Source organism: Melopsittacus undulatus, chromosome 5 (assembly GCF_012275295.1).
Source record: "Melopsittacus undulatus isolate bMelUnd1 chromosome 5, bMelUnd1.mat.Z, whole genome shotgun sequence".
NCBI classification, from domain to species: Eukaryota; Metazoa; Chordata; class Aves; order Psittaciformes; family Psittaculidae; genus Melopsittacus; species Melopsittacus undulatus.
Genome location: NC_047531.1, coordinates 29,426,392 through 29,444,882, shown reverse-complemented (window position 1 = coordinate 29,444,882; position 18,491 = coordinate 29,426,392). Strand labels below are relative to the sequence as shown.

Here is an 18,491-nt window from a genome sequence, read left to right as displayed (position 1 = left end):
TTAAAACCAGCACAAACCAAAACAGAACCCCCACAAACATGCAGGGACAATGAAGCTTTCAATGGAAAGGACCTGCAGGAGGAAGAGACTTCCCCCAAAGCCTAGGTGCCCTTGCAGAACCATGTCACCACTCTGCAGACTGAAGAGGAAAGATCCATTACATCAGGAGAAACACTGGAGCCAAAGCAGCCCAATCTGCTTCCCATATAACAACTAATACAACTGAGAAGAGGTGATGGGTGATAGTAGTAGGCAACTCTGAGATATGGAGGCACCCATTTGCCAACCAGCTGAAACGTAAGGGGGTCTGCCTGGGGATGTATGAGAAGTGAGAACTTGCGGGTCAGGACTAAAGGGAGGGCAGGGACAGGTGATATAACAGTGGGGCTCACAGGAAGGTGCATAGAAGTCACACTGAACAGAAAAGGGGAAACATAAACCCCCATTTTAAAAAAGGTAAAAAAGGAAGACCCAGGAAACAAGACAGTCAGTCACACTGCAGTGGCTGGCAAGACCTTGGAGCAGATCCTCCTGGAACTGTGCTGAAACACATGGAATATAAGGAGGTGATTGGCAACAGCCGACATGGCCAGTGCAAACCGCATGAAGTTCAACAAGGCCAAGTGCAAGGGGATCAGGGCAATCCCAAGCACAGACACAGGGTGGGCAGAAACTGGACTGAGAGTAGCCCCTTCTCAGACTTAAAGATGTTGGTTGATGATCAGCTCAGCATGACGCAGCAGTGTGGGCTCGCAGCCCAGAAAGCCAACCTTATGCTGCGCTGCATCAAAAGGACGATGGCCAGCACACAGAGGGATTCTACCCTTCTACTCAGTTCTTGTGAGACCCACTTGGAGTACTCTGTTCAGCTCTGAGGTCCTCAACATAAGAAGGAGAATGGAGAGTGTCCAGAGAAGGTACACAAAGATGATCAGAGGGCTGGAGCACTTCTCCTACGAAGACAGACTGAGAGAATTGGTATTGTTCAGCCAGAAGAAGTGGCGGTTGTGTGGAGATGTTAGAGCAGCCTTCCAGTACCTAAAATGGGCCTATAACAAATCTGGAGAGGGACTTTTTACAAGGGCAGGTAGGTATGGGACAAGGGGGAACGGCTTTAAACTGAAAGAGAGTAGATTTAGATTAGCTATTGGGAAGAAGTTCTTTACTGTAAGAGTGGTAAGGCACTGGAATAGGTTGCCCAGAAAAGCTGCACATACACTATCCTTGCAAGTTATGAAGCTCAAAGCTTGAAAGACCAGGTTGGATGGGGCTTTGAGCAACCTGGTCTAACGGAAGGCATTCCTATCCATGGCAGGGAGCTTGGAAATAGACTATCTTTAAGGTCCCTTTCAATGCAAATTATTCTATGAGTCTCTTCCAAACCATTCTATGAGTCTATGAATTGAGGCTACAAGAATACATACTGCTGGAGTTTGCATTTTTAGAAGGAAGCTGAAAATTGCTACAGTCTTGGGGAAGGCTAATCTGCCTTATACCTTCTTAGATATAAAAAAGATTCCTTATTAAAAAAAATTAATGTTCAATCTCTATAAGTTACAATTTATTTTTTGAAGTTGAGAAGTGATTTATTTCAGTAGGGAAGTCTCCTAACAAAAAGAAAATATCTCCTAATAAATGACTTTCAGACAGCCCATAAAAACACAGCAAGAACCAGCTCCCAGAAGCTCAAATGTGACATATTAAAATTAAAAATTTAGCACTTTTTTAAACAGAATATGATTTAAAAACAGGAAAAAAGTATACAAAGTAGATTCTTTGCCTCTTGTAGAAAGTGTACGGTCACACACTTTAGATAATAACAGGAATACTTTTAGCTATAAGCTAGAAAGGATTGAGGAGGAGAAAGCTCAATACACATTAGTGAATCACAGTCTGACAATGAGCTACCAATGTGTAAAAAGGCAAACACTGCCCTAGAATGTATCAGCTCAATTATTTCTAGTAACAATGGGGGGAGTATTAGTGTGGTACTGGTAAAGCATTGCAAAGACATCAATTATTGTGTGTAATTATGAACGCTTGTGTTCAAAAAAGATTAACTTAGGCTGGAACAGCTGCAGACAAGGTCTACTAGGATGATGAGAAGAATGTAAAATATGTCATAAAAGGAGACAGAAAAAGCTTGTCTTGTTTAGAGAAAGGATGACTACTATCGCTAAATGTCACAGGGTTGTAAAGGATCTGTTTAAGCCAAAGGACAATCATGGTATAAGAACAAAGGGTGGAAACTGGACTTGAATAAATTTACTGTAGTTTAGATCCTTTTTAATCACTAGGCAAATGAAGCACTGAAACGGTTTTGCAATAGGAATTTGGGAGATAAATTACTATAACCAGCTTTAAAACCCACAGATATTCAAGCTACACCATCATTGTCATGGCTCCTGCAGCACTGGGGACCAGAGCCAAACTGAAAGGACCCCTCCTGGGGACAGCTCACCAGCACTGCAGGGGTCAAACATCAAAATGGGCCAATCATCCCCAAACTGCAGGAACTCCTGAAACAAGCATTAAGCTTATATTGTGATCAAGCTCTGAAGTTAATACCTTACTAACTTTCCTTTTCTGAAAGAAAATTATATCTTAGAGGCAGCATAATTTGCAGGGTCCCTGCAAGAAATTTAGATTTATAAATCTGCACTAATAATTCATTTATTTTTTCAAAATAAAGCTGAAATTACACTGAAAATACCATAGTTAAATGGCTTCATACCAAGGTTTATATGCAAATAAATGGCATTTAGATCAGTCAGCCAAAAATAAGAATTACCTGGATATCAAACAAATATTCACCATTTCTCTTGTACTTCATGTAAGAAGCACTGCTTCAACCACAAAAAGACAGGTTACTACTTATTAACAGTAGTTCAACTTAATATTGTCTGACCCGATTAAATAAATGTTGCTGTAGGTACCTTTCTTGTTGTATATGAAATGGTGAAACAGTGCTTCACTTTAATAGCAGTCTAGCTGTAGTAAGATTATGTATCTTCCTCCCAAAATCCCCAGTTTTTTAAAAAGGTCATTTCATTACATTGGCTTCCTGAAACACTTCAGATTTATTATTTGTTTTCAGGGCACAAAAAATACAAAATCTGCTTGTGCAGACTCTAAGCTTTTTTTCCTTTGATTAGAATAACTTTTAAACTACTTATAGCTATCAGTTTCAACTACTTATACCTATCAGGTTTTGTTTCCTTAAATGTCATGGCTGCTCCAACTAGATTGATGGTTTCTCATTTTCTTATTCTGAAAACTGCAGAACTAAGAAAAAATACCCAAGAAAAAAACTGCAAACATTTTGTTTAATGTTAAACAAGGGTTTAATGTTAAAGTGCAAGTTCCTCTGTGTTTAGTATTACTGAATTTTTGTGAAACAAGGTATTTTATTCATGCTGCATGTGGAATTTGTAAAACTACACTTACAGCTACTTCCCCTGGAAATATCCACTTCACTGTACCCCATTTTTATCAGTTCCAGTGTTCATGTTTTTTCACTGGTGCTACTTGCCTTCAAGATGGTTTATGACAAACAAAGTAGAGGGAATATTGTATATTTTCATTTATTAGTAAAATGAGATTTTTTTTATTTAAAAAGAGTGAAAATAACGACTAAGTAGGATCTTTTGTTATTTGTGTTAGGTTGTGATTCATGAAAGTGAGCACAACTTGAAAGAGTCTTTAACAAGTTTTCATATATGGGTGGGATTTTTTAAATAACTGGAATTGTTTTTTGAAGTAATTTATATTGCATTTCATTGCTTTATAAAGAAATATCTAGGATAAGGCCAGAAGGCTTTAAATAAGGCATACCACAAGATTATAATAGATAGGACTCAAGAACCTGGACCCTCTCATAACTGGTCAGCAGATGCTTCTGTTGGAAACTGCAAATGAATTCAGTTCAAAATTAAACGCTTTCCGAGTCATTCACTAGAAACTGGAATTCAGCCTTTAAATATACATGGGAAACCATCAAGTGTGAGTCAATAAAACAAGACATGAAAAGCCACTTGTTCTGGCGAGACTCTTCTACACCAGCTTTTGAAAAAGCACTTCAGAGGGTTTGCAATAGCACAAATTCCACAGCCAGCATTAAACTGGACTGTGTTAACAGTAACCCTTCCTCCTTTTTCTTACCCCATGCCAGCAAAGTGACATTAAATAGAATTTCACTTAAATAAGTTCACTTATTAAAAAACTGTTGCTTTCTGCAATTTTTAAACTGTGCTTAAAGGAAACTGTAGCTCCTCTACACCTGTTCCCAAGGCTGAACTGTGAAGTGCTTTGTTACCAGACAATACCCTTCATTACCAGACAACACCCTTCATTACCAGACAGTACCATGAGTCTTTGAAGAAGAAAAGCCAGGATGGGACTCGGCTCCAGACGGAAAAAATGTAGACCTGCCTGCAGGTGAGTGACAGGTCTTGTCTCCTCAAAGATGCTGAAGGTCTGATGAGCCCAGGGCATGGAACACATGTCCACTGTCGGACACTAATTCCTAACATGTCACCAGATCTGTCAACTACACAGTAATGTCTAATGACATCCAAGATGCTTGAGGCATCCAGAAGATACAAGAGCCGATGAGGTTCCCTGTTGTTCTCTGGCAGGTGCTGGAGGCTGGGTGATGGCATAGGGAAGCTTGACTTGCTGGAGATTCCACAAAATTGCCCACCCAGGATGTCTAACAATACTATGGCTGATGCCATATTGTAATAGTGTATAGCGTTGCAGCACTTGCACTCCCCATACTTTATATGATCTACAGTTTCTCATTGTTCTGCCAAATAGAGAAGAAAAATGATCCATAACTTTTTGCTACTCACCTTGGTTTCTTCTATGAAGAAATCAGTAGTTTTGGAGACAAGTCATCTAACTAGTTCAGATGATGCAGGGTAAGACAACCTATGCCCCCAAAGTGCTTGTCTCTCTCCCCAGAGCAGGAAGGAAGCCCAGGGGGACTAGCTCAGCTGTTCACCACGGTTTGCTGACATAACTGAATATGACACATGTCTTTCAAAGTTCCTCTGGATGAACGGCAGCAAATGTCAGAAAACTATGTCTTCAGAAGTACTTTGCATTTCAGTGTCAGTTCTAGAAAAACAGGGCATCTGAAGGCACTTCTGTTTGTGAATGTCTCAGCCAGACAGCCAAGTTCCCCATGTTATACATGGGAAAAATTAAATACCTAAGGAAAGGTTCCTCAGAACTAGGCTCAGGAGACCCATCTAGGGTTAAAGCATGGAACAAAACCCTAAACGCTCCTGGTTTTAGAAATGTGAAAAACTCAGTGGCTAAATGTCTCAGAAATATTTCTTAGGATACAAAATGTTCTTGAATTTCACATACCCTCCTCAGTGTATTTCAGTGGAGAAGAAATCAACATTTCTTTTTTCAATGCTAAGCAATCCTTTAGATTACTGATCTGACAGATTCTTCAGAGCAAATCTGAATTCTGTATTAATTCTGAATCTTTAGCAAAATTTCTATTAGAAGTTAGCATACACCTCTTTGATAGTCTCGGAGAAAACTGCAACTAAAGCATATCCCAGTTTATTTTGGTTGAACTCTTGGCAGACTATGACTGAAGATATTTTTAAAGAGTTCATTACGTCTTTGCCCTCCTTAAGCAAAGGTTATCACAAAGCTGCCTGAGTGAATTATGACTACTGGGTGGTCACTAGTGTCTGTGATATTCCTTATTACATGTTCAGTGATAATTTTAACTAGGTAGTTAACAAGAAGAAGTCTCTACCAAGACCTTTACCATGGAATCTAAAAATAGTAAAGTTTAATTTATAGAGAAAAAATAATGAGCTCAGTATATATGTGCTGAGCAAGCAGATGCAATATTTCAACAAATCCGCTATTCACATCAAAACTAAAGATTAAAACTTAATCTTTCAAAAAAATTTAGACTTGTAAGATAAAACACCTCTTAAAGATTTTTTTAAATCTAGACTTCATTAATGCTCATATTCTTCATCTGAACAGCTAATGCTGTCAGCATTTATTGATTCAGCCTTCTAATAATTACATCATCCTTCCAGCATGTCAGAGAACATCAAGGTGACTGTGATGCCATATGACTGGAGTATGACTCCAGTGTCACAAAATATTTCTGTCAGTTGTTTATCCAGAAACAGACATTTAGCAAATCTCAGTGCTAGAGGAGCAAATTGCTGACTTTATTAATAATTTCCTATGTAAAATGTTTCATCACTTTCTATAATGCTGCCAAAATAACATTGTCAAGTAGTTATTTAAATAGTTTCATTTAAATAAATTAGAACTCATTGAGGGCACTGTGACCAACATCACGTCTTCCCAAAACACCACAAGGTCTTTCAACATTCAGCTAATTAATGTGATGCTATCTAAAAGAAAACTGCAAAACCAACAAACCAACATTCTCAAACTGCTACAAAGCATCTTTACTTTCCTGTGTTGAGGTTGGATATTGTACTTGTGTATCTCATGGATTTCTCCTGAAGGTTAGTTTCGCTCAAGCATTCAACCAGCTCAAGCTAAGGCTTATGAAAAGACAATTGCTTTGGTTACAAACTGCACTAATTATAACAATTGCTGTATTTTTCCTAAGGGTTGAAATGAGGGAAGAATTACAATATATTCAGTTGATAAATGTAAAAAAGTCCTGGTTTAAGGCTTTTTAGTATCTTGAAGCTACAGTTTTGAAGTAATAGGTGTATTTTCCTTCTTTTCAGAAACAAGTCAAGTTTGCATGGCAGCAGGTCCAGTAGGTCACAAAAAATAATTAAAACTCAAGCAGCAGATAAACTAATAAAATATGAACACATATTTTGTGAAAGAAATTAAAAACCATCATTCTTTCATATTCTCTTTCAAGAACTTCATAAAATAAAGTGCAAAGTCATGCCTGGACTGAAATAATCACCCTGGAATAATGGATTTCATTCAGCAATAAAATCCAGCAGAGCAGAAATGAGGAACAACCCTACCCCAAGGAGCAAGGACTTCATGTGAAGGACTGCAGTTCTTCCTGGGGATTTTGTAGCAAGGATGGCTGGACTGAAACCACTTCAGGACCAACTTGGGCTGTTGTGAGGTGATGCTCACATATGAACAAGTGCCTTTTAGTAATGTCACAATTTTCACTCTAACTTCAATTTTTCTAACCTCAGCAATGTCCTGTAATCAGTAAATGCCTACTTTTGCCATGACACAAACTGTGAGCATGATCCAGTGCCCACGCAAGCACATAATCCATTCTTCTTTACACCTACCATCACTGTTGGTGTTACCTGAGTGGGAGCAGCACCGAGGATCTCTGCCCTTCCTTCTGTGCACCAGGAAAGCAGGGAGCCACCCCTGCTCTCACCACACCACACAAGAGCACAGCCTTGGTAGCCTGCTCTAGTTCACGTATTTTAGCATCTGATGAGATGCAACCATACCATACAAACAGCAAGGCACTTCCATTGGTTTATTCTTGAAAATTGGACTATTCTTTTTAACAGACCCGGAGCAGTTTTTCTTGCGAACTATCTCCGAAAACATGCAAGTGATTATCAGTCACAACACTGACAACAGACAAGCAAACAGTGAAATCAACTGGCAGGACAGGTGATGATCAGGATCTTAACAGAGGGCTCTTGAGCTCCATTTTCCTGTAAGGCTGATTTTTCACTACATATAATCAACTCCACTTTGAAATACAACAAATTGGCAGATATGGGGGAAGCAGTCTGATCCCAACATTTGTTTGTCATAATACACCAGAAATTAGTTTACAAACTTGTCTTCCAAATTATAATAATAACCATTTCCCAATATCATTCCACATTTGCAAGAGGCTTCAATACATCCTAATTGATGAAGTCCAAGAGCCCAGTAATTTCAGCTTGAATATGCGCTCACATCCTGATAAACAAAAAACTGAGGGAAAACAATGAGCCTGGCACAACGGGAAAGTTGGGCAGAAGGGGTTCTGAGTGACTGTCACAGCATAACACATGACAATCAGGCATTACAGAAACAGGCCTGGGACAAGAAGCAACACAGGCAGGCACACTGGCAGTGTGAAGCTCATGCAGCCATGGGAACATTTGCTTAATATATTCTGGAGACATATACACACAGAATGCAATTTTAAGATGGCCCTAAATTTATAGATTATGGCCCTTTTTTACCTATTTTTATTAAAGATTCCTCTATTACTAAGAATTACCATGAAGCTTCAGGCTGGTAATCCAAGCTGAATGTAGCTTTCAAAGCATAATGACAACACCTTTTAGAAGGGCAGCTTGACACCATTTCCTCTCATTTGATTACTTGCTACTTGAAGGAAGAGACTGACATCTACCTTGCTACAACCTCCTTGGAGGTAGCTGCAGAGAGCGAAAAAGTCTCCTTTGTGCTTCCTGACCTCCAGGCTTTAAATCCCCAGTTCCCTCAGCCATTCCCCATAAGACTTGTGCTCCAGACCTTTCACCAGCTCTGTTGACCTTCACTGGACATGCTCCAGCATTTCAATGTCTCTCTTGTAGTGAGAAACCCAAAACTGAATGCAGTATTCAAGCTGCAGCCTCACTAGTGCCAAATACAGGGTACGATCACTGCCCTAGTGATAGTCCATACGATAATAGCTGGCCACACTACTGCTGATACAGGTCAGGATGCTCCTGGCCAGCTGCCGACCAACATTGAGAGATCCTTTTCCATCGTGCAGCATTTTTATTTTTCACAAAAAATTTGGAATATGCTGGTTAACAGCATTCAAAATGCAGCAGTTGAACAATGTCTTTGAAGTTAGGATGAAAAAAAAGGAGAATGAGGAACAAATACTTATGTCTATATATATACAGGGTTGTGTGCATCTATCTATATAAACATTGGAACTAGATGATCTTAAGGTCCTTTCCAAGCCTAGCTGTTCTATGATTCTATGATTATTTTCAATTGTTAAAAGGACCTATGACTTGCACACTTCAAAAGGCATTACTAATTGCTTTCAACAAGTAGTAGTATAGATAAAAATCACCAATCTGTCACAATGATTATTTTAATCTCTTAATATATTTTTAACAAGATCCATACTTTATTGGTATCAGGATCTTCTCAGAGGTAGGAGGTACCAAAAAAAACTGATTTGATCAGAAACTTTCACTTTTTTCTTTTTTTACTACATACATGTTTTTAAATATTAAAATGCAATTTAGAAAAAGCATATTAAAATTCAATGATGCTCTAACTTTTCCTCATACCATTTTCTGGCCACCCAGGGAGAAAAACCCAGATGTATATAAGACCTGAGACAACATCATGACTGAATAAATGCACTTGCTAAATTGGACCAAAATCAGCTCTGACACTTCAATTAGCACTTTGGTTTTGGCAATTTAAAGCTATCTCTAAAGGCATTTTCTTGTTTAGAAACTCCAGGGGTCCCTTTACAAGCACTCGTGGGCTAGAAAATATTCACTGTCTCCAATGCAGTGACCACCTCTCATCTCCTCTGTAAAGCAGCAAGTGCTGCTTATAGCATTAAACACCCATCTGCACCCACTATTCAAAGCTAACAAATGCAGGCAATATTACATGTGTCACACTTCTAAAGAGATTTGGTCACCTCTTCAACATTGACCACACAGACACTAGCAGGAGCTGCAGGTATATTTGAAAGGTTAAAAGCTGGAATTATTTTACTGTTGTGTTCACAATGCTCCAAAGGCATTCGAAATAAATTATGGAGCAGACAGCTTCACTCACTTTTATGAATGCTATATTACAGAGTAGCTCAGGGATCTCGGCAAATTAGTCACAACTGGATTTCGAAGTACAAGAGCTGCTGCTGCCATGGCAGTGGGTAAACCCTGACAAGAGTACCTGCAGAAATGGATGAAAGCTTTCAGTGTGATGGGACTTGGTCAAACTAGACTGAAACCAAGCCAGTTTAAGTATTTTCTGTGTAGGCTCTCTCTCTGGCTGGAGGGTTCCTCCAACTTTGGGGCACTGCTGTCTGTCTTACCCAATAACATGTTGGGAATTTTCCTCCTCAGCAGTTAAAACACTTGCAGACACAGTTCCTTGTTGGGTAAGCATGGCCAGTTACTGCCTATGCCTTGATAATGAGTATATATTGTGTTAATAAAGCTGAAACCCTTTCCATAAGGCACATATGACAGTCAACCACTTGTAGGAACGGTCAATTTTTGGCTATTTAAAGACATTTAAATAATAATTAAACATTGAGACACACAAACTTTGAAAGTTTTATCATCATTATGGTTTCGTTACAAACCATTTGTAGGGGGGGAAGTATCCTAAAACTAAACTCACATGTAAACTTTCTTGACCACTGTCAGTTTGGCACCAACTCACTATTTAATTGACTGTTAACAAATTCTCGAAGATATGACTGCTACACAGATATTTTATCTTCCTGTTAATTGGTAATTATGCATTGGCAGGAAAAACAGTTTTTCTTTCCAATTATTCCAGAACTCAGTGATTATTTAAACTTTGCTAATTAGCAGCAGAGGGTTGGTACATCTTCTGGGCAATTTGTATTTGATAATCCCTATTAAAATATACATGGCAGTAGTTGACTTGTAACAAACAACAGAAAAAAAGTGGCAGTTCAAAGGGTATTAGATACAGCACAAGGCAAATGGGGGCCTATTAAAATTTCCCCAACTGTTCTAATGAGAATGCCAAGGGTCATTTCTTCCTAGTTTACCATCTGTTTGGTTTCTGGCAAATATCTCCGGTGTGAAGGGAGAGTTCTGGAGCCCATTTGGCTTGTCATAATGTAAACCAGGGATCTACAGCAATTTCAGTAAGTTACAAAACTGTACTTCAAAACCCAGTAGCATGTACAGAGCTGAAAACTTTTTTCTTTTAAGAGGTGGCATTTACTGATTATTCCTTACTTTTAAAGCTGCGAACAAGCATGGAGAGGCAAAGACTGAGCAGGAGGGATCAGCTTTATAGACTCACCTAACAAGAAAAATCCCACTATTGGCCTTTTCTCATCTCACAATGTTAGTGGGGGATATTTTCCTTTATCTGTCAAAATCTGAAAGCAAAACACTGCCCCAAAACTATCAGTGTTTGAAGCATAAATTGATGCCAAAAACAAGCCTCTGAAAGCTCAGAACCACACATCCCATCCAGGAGCAGCAAGATCCTTGGATGACTTCAAGGCTCAATGTACCAGCAGAGGTGGGGAGCACAACCAAAGCACTTTTTGTGGTACTCTTTTGGAATCAACACTCCAGCTACCCTCTTTGCCCTTCTTCTTCCTGAGATGAAACCATCAGCATCACCAGTAACATCCATCTACAGCCACTCTGCCCCAAGACTGCTCATGACCTGTGAGCCAAAGAGGAATATGGGACCAGGAAACTACTTTTATCCTTCTCCCCAATCCAAATCATACAGAGCCACATCAAAGTGATCCTTCATCTATATATTGAAAACTGGTTTTGGTCTGCTCTGCAAACATGTATGCAATCAATATACCAAGCAGAGGATTATGTAAAGGCTGCCTTAATCCTGTCAAAGGCAATAGAATAATTTTAAAAGAAATTTTTTTTTTTTTCTGGTGATTGATCTTCACAGAATTTCTTCTAAGAAATTAATTATTCACCATATTTTAAGGAATATTTGTAATTTTTCATTTAAAAAAAATAATTCCACAAACTCAATGTATTACTTAACAGTAGGTACGATCAACTTCATGGCATAGAAACAAAGCATTGCAAAAAAGGAAAGACTGCATGATGATCTTTTATAGTCTATATTTTGCTTTCTAGCCTACACAATTCCCCTGATCAGGCACTAAAAAGTTTCCAGGTAACAACAATCTCACAGCCTCTTAAAGTAGCCCACAGCATTAAACCAAACTTAAAATTCAGCAGCAGTTTATGACACTGCAGTTGAAAGGATATGTCTGTTTTAAAAGACAGGAAATTACACACTGTTTAAACCCACAGAAAAAATAAACCAAGAATTTTCTGTTAGCCAATTAGGCCTGTGGCTACACTTTCCAATGCAATGAGAGCTTTGAACCCACTGTCTCTACAACAATAGAGCCTATGGACTTTCCAAAGGGCTATTTCAATTTAGGTTGAAAGGTTAATACATATACAAATGTTATCAAATTAATTTATTCCACATTTATTAAAAGCTAAACATCAGTGTAGTAATTATGATTTTGCATGAAATTGGGTTTCTGGTGGGCTTACCTCTTAAGGTTTACATTTTCTGCTGTAGTTTGTAAGAAGCTAATTACAACAAACTTAAAATTTAACAAATTTGTCATGTATGAATGATTTGAAAATTTAAATGGAAAACGGAAAGCTTTGGGAAGAGCCCAAATGTGATGAGATGCAGTGTGACTGGGAGGTCAAAGGCAAGCTTTGATGTGCACAGCCCAGCACGCCTGCTTGCTCAACCAGCCTGTCAGCCAGGACTATCCTGTGTAATGAGACAGATTCAGGTCCTCAGCACACAGTGCTCCTTATCACTGCTGAGGGATTACGCTGTAATCTTCTCCTTAATTGTAGAAATGATGCTGTGTTCCTTGCTTTCCAGTGCACATGGCTTTGGAGGAGCTGAGCTATATTTTGGTAGTTATCCCATGTTACAGACCCATAGCTCTACCACCCACCAAACCCATCTAACTTAATCTCACTTGCAAGTAATGATTTCCATCAAACTCACCACCACGTTTGTAGATTTCTAACACATTTTTTAGTACTCCTGTCTCCCACTTTCCTCTTACATATCTGGAATAAATGAAGCAGTGAGAGCCCTAAGCTCCTGTATAAACATGGTGGCTATGAGGGATGGAGAGATCCCTCCGGAGCCCAGAACACATCTCCAGGAAGAGACAGGGTGTGAATAACACTGAGGGGTTAAATGCGGCTTGAGAAAGGGGGACATGAAGAGCAGGATTGCTGTAAAGTCTTCAGCAGGCAACACTAAAGGACATGGAAATAGTCCTAGGCACACACCACACTGATAACAAGAGGAGTGTGGAAATAATATTGGAGATACCTGGAAGAGATGTATCTGTTCTATCAAGTCATCTGATGAAAAAAGACACACTATTCTTAAAAGCTAGATTTAAGGATCATTTCTTTGCTAAAGGATGCTCAGAGCGTGGTTAGTGAAGTTTCAAGTACATGTTTATGTTTTATCCCAGATCTAGCTTTAAAATTAGTCTTAGTTTTCTCTTAATCTGAACCCAGACAATGGTTGAGCTTGGGAAAAATCATTAATATTTACAACCACTATTAACTTTTATCCCCAAAAGCTCACACATCTCTCTGTAAAAGGGTTGTTAGAAGGGATCCCAAATGAAAAATTCAGCAAGTTTCATGTCAGTGCAATCCCACAGAGAAAACCAGGAACTATTTCTTTGGCTACGTAATACATACTGAAAAAAGAAAGAAAACAGAACTCTAAGAATTAACTCTATTAGCACTAACTTTTTTTTCTTTTTTCTTCAAAGCTTCTTGATATGGTGTCCTGGGTTTAGCAGTAGTAGTCATTTTTTCTCCTTCTTAGTAGCTGGTGCAGTGCTGTGGTTTTGACTTTCAGCCTGGGAACAGCACTGATAACACCGATGTTTTTAGTTGCTGCTCAAATGTTTACTCTGACCAAGGACTTTGTGAGTCTCATGCTCTGCCAGGGAGGATGGGAAGCTGGGAAGAAGCAGAGACAGGACACCTGAACCAAACTAACCAAAGAGGTATTCCATACCACAGCATGTCATGTCTAGTATAAACTGGGGGCAGTTACCCGGAAGGGCTAGATCACTGCTCGAGTCAGACTGGGTATCGGTCGGCGGGTGGTGAATGGTTGTATTCTCTTCCCTTGTTATTTCCTTTATCATTATTATTATTGGTGATGGCAGTAGTGGTTTGTGTTATACCTTAGTTACTGGACTAGTCTTATATCAACCCATGGGAGTTACATTCGTTCGATTCTCCTTCCCATCCCTCCAGGAGCAGGCAGGAGGAAGGGGGGGGGGGGGGGGGGGGGGGGGGGGGGCGGAATAAGCAAGTGTGGATTAAACCACAACATATGGTTTAACTATGATAACTGACAATGACCGTGTCTCCATCAAGTGACTTCCTAAATTAGGTAATTAAAAGATAATTGTAGCCACAATACAGTAACAGAAGACAGATATATGTATACTGGGAAAATTTCATATTTTCAGGGTAGACTGGAAGATTATTATAATCTAGCATGACCTCCTGTGTAACACAGACAAGAGCATTTCAATGGTAATATTGCAAGGGAGAAAAATATTCTTCCCTGCTCTGTAAGCAGCAACTATCAACCCAATTTCAGAATATTGCTGTTATCTTCAGGTTACAAAGGCCCAGCTTTGCTCCCCTCCCCCATCTAATCTATGATAAACCACATAAATCTTTGAATTGAGGTCTCTGAACCAGACATTGTCCTTAACATTTTTAAAAAAGAATTTCCAGCAAACTCAATCTAACCTGAACATCATGGTCACTTGCTGGAAAACAGGAGCACATTCTTTAATAAAAATGATGACACAATACATGGAATCAAGGTTTCTGAAGAAAGCATTTTATGTTTCCTTCAGGAAATTAAACAAAGCCATTCCTACCTACCATTCTATTAAACAATATCTTAAATACCATGAAGATTACTCTTCAATTTTTAAAACTACCAAATTGTTTAAAAAGCATATCATTCACATGCTACATGCTTTCTGGAAGAGGGCAGACTTCTTATCTCTCACTGCAAAATTAAGAAAGGAAAAGTTTATGTAGTTCTCAGTCCTGAGAACCACCAATACATTGTTTTTCCTTCACTGTTTACTTTTAATGTGACTGCAAAGACAGTGCACTGTAAAAGAGCATCAGCTCTTTTGAAACATTCATATTATTTACCTTTTCAATACATATGCAAGCTTAGAAGCTGGCAAAGAAAAACAGCAAATTGTAAGTTTATTTCAAATGTTCCATAACTAACAACTGTTAACACAACTGACCCTATAGTTTGCCTGCAGAAAGGTCAGGGATGGCAGCAGTTTTAACCTGACATGGATGGAGGCATGTTCGAGACCAAGCAGCACACTTCCTCTGGGCATGATGTTTGAGGATTTGTATTGACAAGAAAAACAAGCTCCAACCACATGTGACTGCTTTCACATTTCTTTGTGCTTTTGTAATTTCCCAGACTGTAGGCTTGGGTCTTCTTCTGGTCCACAGGATGCATGTGTCACTTGTTTAGCTGTTGGTTACCTTACCAAGCAGCCTTTTTTCCAGCTGGATTTGCCCATCCCACATTGCCCTTTTAGTTCTCATTGCACTTGTAGTAAGCATGGGTAAAGCCCTTCCCAAATCTTCATTCGCAAAGCCAAGCCATCAATCAATCAATCAATCTTTCCAGTGACCTAATGGCCAAAGTGACACATCCAAAGCTAGAAAATGACATCTGGCAAGTTAAAAAAGGCCATGTCTTCTTCCTGTCACACATCACATGTTACTTTAACTTTGGCTTTAGTGAGACACCCATTGTAACAGCCCTGTTCTACAGATGAAAATACAAACTTAGGAAAATAACACAAATGGCTATTTAGGTTTTAAAAATTTCCTTGATTACCATTCTTAAATATTTGGATGTGATTAAACACAACCTGTAGACCTTGCCCAGTGAGTCTGTAGCATAGGGCCATGATCTCCCCAATGACATGATACAAAAACCTGTTTCATGGCATGATAACATCTTGCCAGTCAACTGACCATCCCTAGAATTTCACATTAATAAGTGCTTTCTGTCTTGCTTACTCCATCAGATCCTGTTCATTCTGTAAAGAGTATGGGGGGTAAGGAGAAACACCAGTACTGCTTCTTCCAGAAAAAAATTGAACTTTCAGTGCATTTTGCGTAAGACATGAAATATCTGTGACAACTGTGCTCTTCCCTTAAGTCAACATCTGAGGTTGATTGGTGGTGCTATTTACAGAGGCAAAGCCCTTCTCAAATTATTCCTCAATGCAGTTTAAATAATGTGCTATTTAGTTGCCTTCTTTCATTTTCAAGCCGGTGTATGTCTGCTTCATGACACTTGCATGCCCAGGCCACTCATGTTTCATATGCATTATAACAGAGATAATTATCATGAAAGATTATTATGAGGAAAGTACTGAAGTTTAATTTTAACAGACAAATTAATGTTTAAACATGCTACTGCTACATGTATGTGCAGCACAGTTGATATCCCATAAAACTGGATCCTGTTTTTGCCCCTTCACCCCAGACTGCTATTTAAGGGTCACTAAGTTTCTCCAATTAGAGGAATGCAATTCTTACAATTATTTGCAAGGATATAAAAAATAATACCAAATAAAGCCAACCGTATTCTGGGCTGCATCAAAAGAAGCATGACCAGCAGGTCAAAAGAGGTGATCCTGCCCCTCTACTCTGCTCTCGTGAGACCTCACTTGGAGTACTGTGTGCAGTTCTGGTGTCCTCAACATAGAAAGGACATGGTACTGTTAGAACAAGTCCAGAGAGGGCCACGAGGATGATCAGGGGACTGGAGCACCTCCCGTATGAAGACAGGCTGAGAAAGTTGGGGCTGTTCAGCCTGGACAAGAGAAGGCTACGTGGAGACCTCATAGCAGCCTTCCAGTATCTGAAGGGGGCCTACAGGGATGCTGGGGAGGGACTCTTCATTAGGGACTGTAGTGACAGGACAAGGGGTAACAGGTTGAAACTTAAACAGCAGAGGTTTAGACTGGATATAAGGAAGAAATTCCTTACTGTGAGGGTGGTGAGGTACTGGAATGGGTTGCCCAGGGAGGTAGTGAATGCTCCATCCCTGGCGGTGTTCAAGACCAGGTTGGATGAAGCCTTGGGTGATATGGTTTAGTGTGAGGTGTCCCTGCCCATGGCAGGCGGGTTGGAACTAGATGATCTTGAGGTCCTTTCCAACCCTAACTATTCTATGATTCTATAATAAACTGAAGAAGGCATACCTGTAAATTACTTGCACAAATTAAGGAGATATTATTCAAAAGTGCTTGTCCTTAGCACAGCTGGCCTGGCTGCTGCTGCTGAATGCTACAGCATAACTTGCAGTATAGAATGATTCTTCAAAACCTTTCCAAACCCAATTCCAGTTTTCATACAAGGAAAATAATTGGTTACATAAAATACCTTGACCAGTATTCTGCTTTTAAGGAAGACACTATTGTTAAGTGAATGGAAAAAGTAGGTTGATGTAAGCTCAAAAGAATCGGTTTTCCAGACCAAGAATAGTTACAGGCTTTGGGCTAAATGCTTTAGTTTATACAAAATGTCACACCATTTAGAAATGGCTGTTTTAGACAGTTTAGCTGCTGAGGCTTTACTCTCCTAAAATTCATATAATTCAGTGTACTAGTACCAGGGCTGGCCAAAGACAAAGAAAGTGGATGAAGAAATAACAGCTGTTGAAAAGTCATAATTTCTGTATGTCATTGACTTCCACTGACTTCTTGCTGCTTACTCAGTCTAAATTAACCTGTTTCAGCAAGTAAATTGTTATTGATGTCCTCTGTACAACCAAGCATTCATTATCCTGGTTTGTTTAATGTAAATTACATTGGACTTACCAAATCCAAAAGCACTGGAGCCACCAACACTCTGGGAAGCCTGAACACTGGTAGAGGTGTAGAGCCCAGTTACCAGTAAGCCATCAAAGAAGGTACTTGTTGAAATAGTCACTGAAAGAAAGAAATAAAATATGAGTAGTTATAAGTAGTACTTAGAAGTACTTATAAGCACATGTAAGTACATACATTCTGTGAATAAGCTGTTACCCTTGAATGAGATTCCATCATTCAGTACTGTTAATTAATCTGAATTCTCCCAATACTTATGATACTTCAGTGTCTTTAAATTGACAGGGATTGCTGATAAACTCTGATGTCTTCCTTAAATCATGTTCCTCCTCCCCATATTGCTCTCTCTTGTGGGGAACACCACGGGAACATCACAGTGACTGGCCAGGAAACCGAAGCAAAATACTGTGGGGTAACTACTAGTCCATTCACTGATGATACCCATTCAGCAGTGAAACAGCTGGTTTTGGTTGTTTTTTAAATCCAGTCATTTAGTGCTTCCCCTAGGGTACAGGTTGGCTTAAACTTTCTGTTAAATATCTAAAGTACATCGAAAAATTGACAGTAGCTTAGTTTGTTCTGAGCAGAGGAGCAGTATTTACCACATTTAATCTTCAACTTTTTATATTTAATTACCTTCCTTTCTTTGATTAGTCAATAGTATACTGAATAATTCCTGAATCCAACATTTCTGCTCCCATGATTAAAAATTTCAGGTTTTGTAATATACGCTTCCCTGAATGCAGATGCAGGTTCAGAGCCATATGATCAGTTTTTAAGAGGCCACTTCTGATATATATGTTAAAAGAACAGAAAAAGT

At 39.1% G+C, this 18,491-nt stretch overlaps 1 protein-coding gene across 1 annotated transcript in view; it reads right to left on the bottom strand.

Moving 5' to 3' along the window:
* RELN (reelin) overlaps nt 1–18,491 on the bottom strand; it is a 291,275-nt gene that overhangs the window by 226,842 nt on the left and 45,942 nt on the right. Inside the window, exon 2 of the mRNA XM_031048313.2 lies at nt 17,663–17,773. Within this exon, the coding sequence (XP_030904173.2) occupies nt 17,663–17,773 (111 nt within the window). The remainder of the gene's footprint in view (nt 1–17,662; nt 17,774–18,491) is intronic.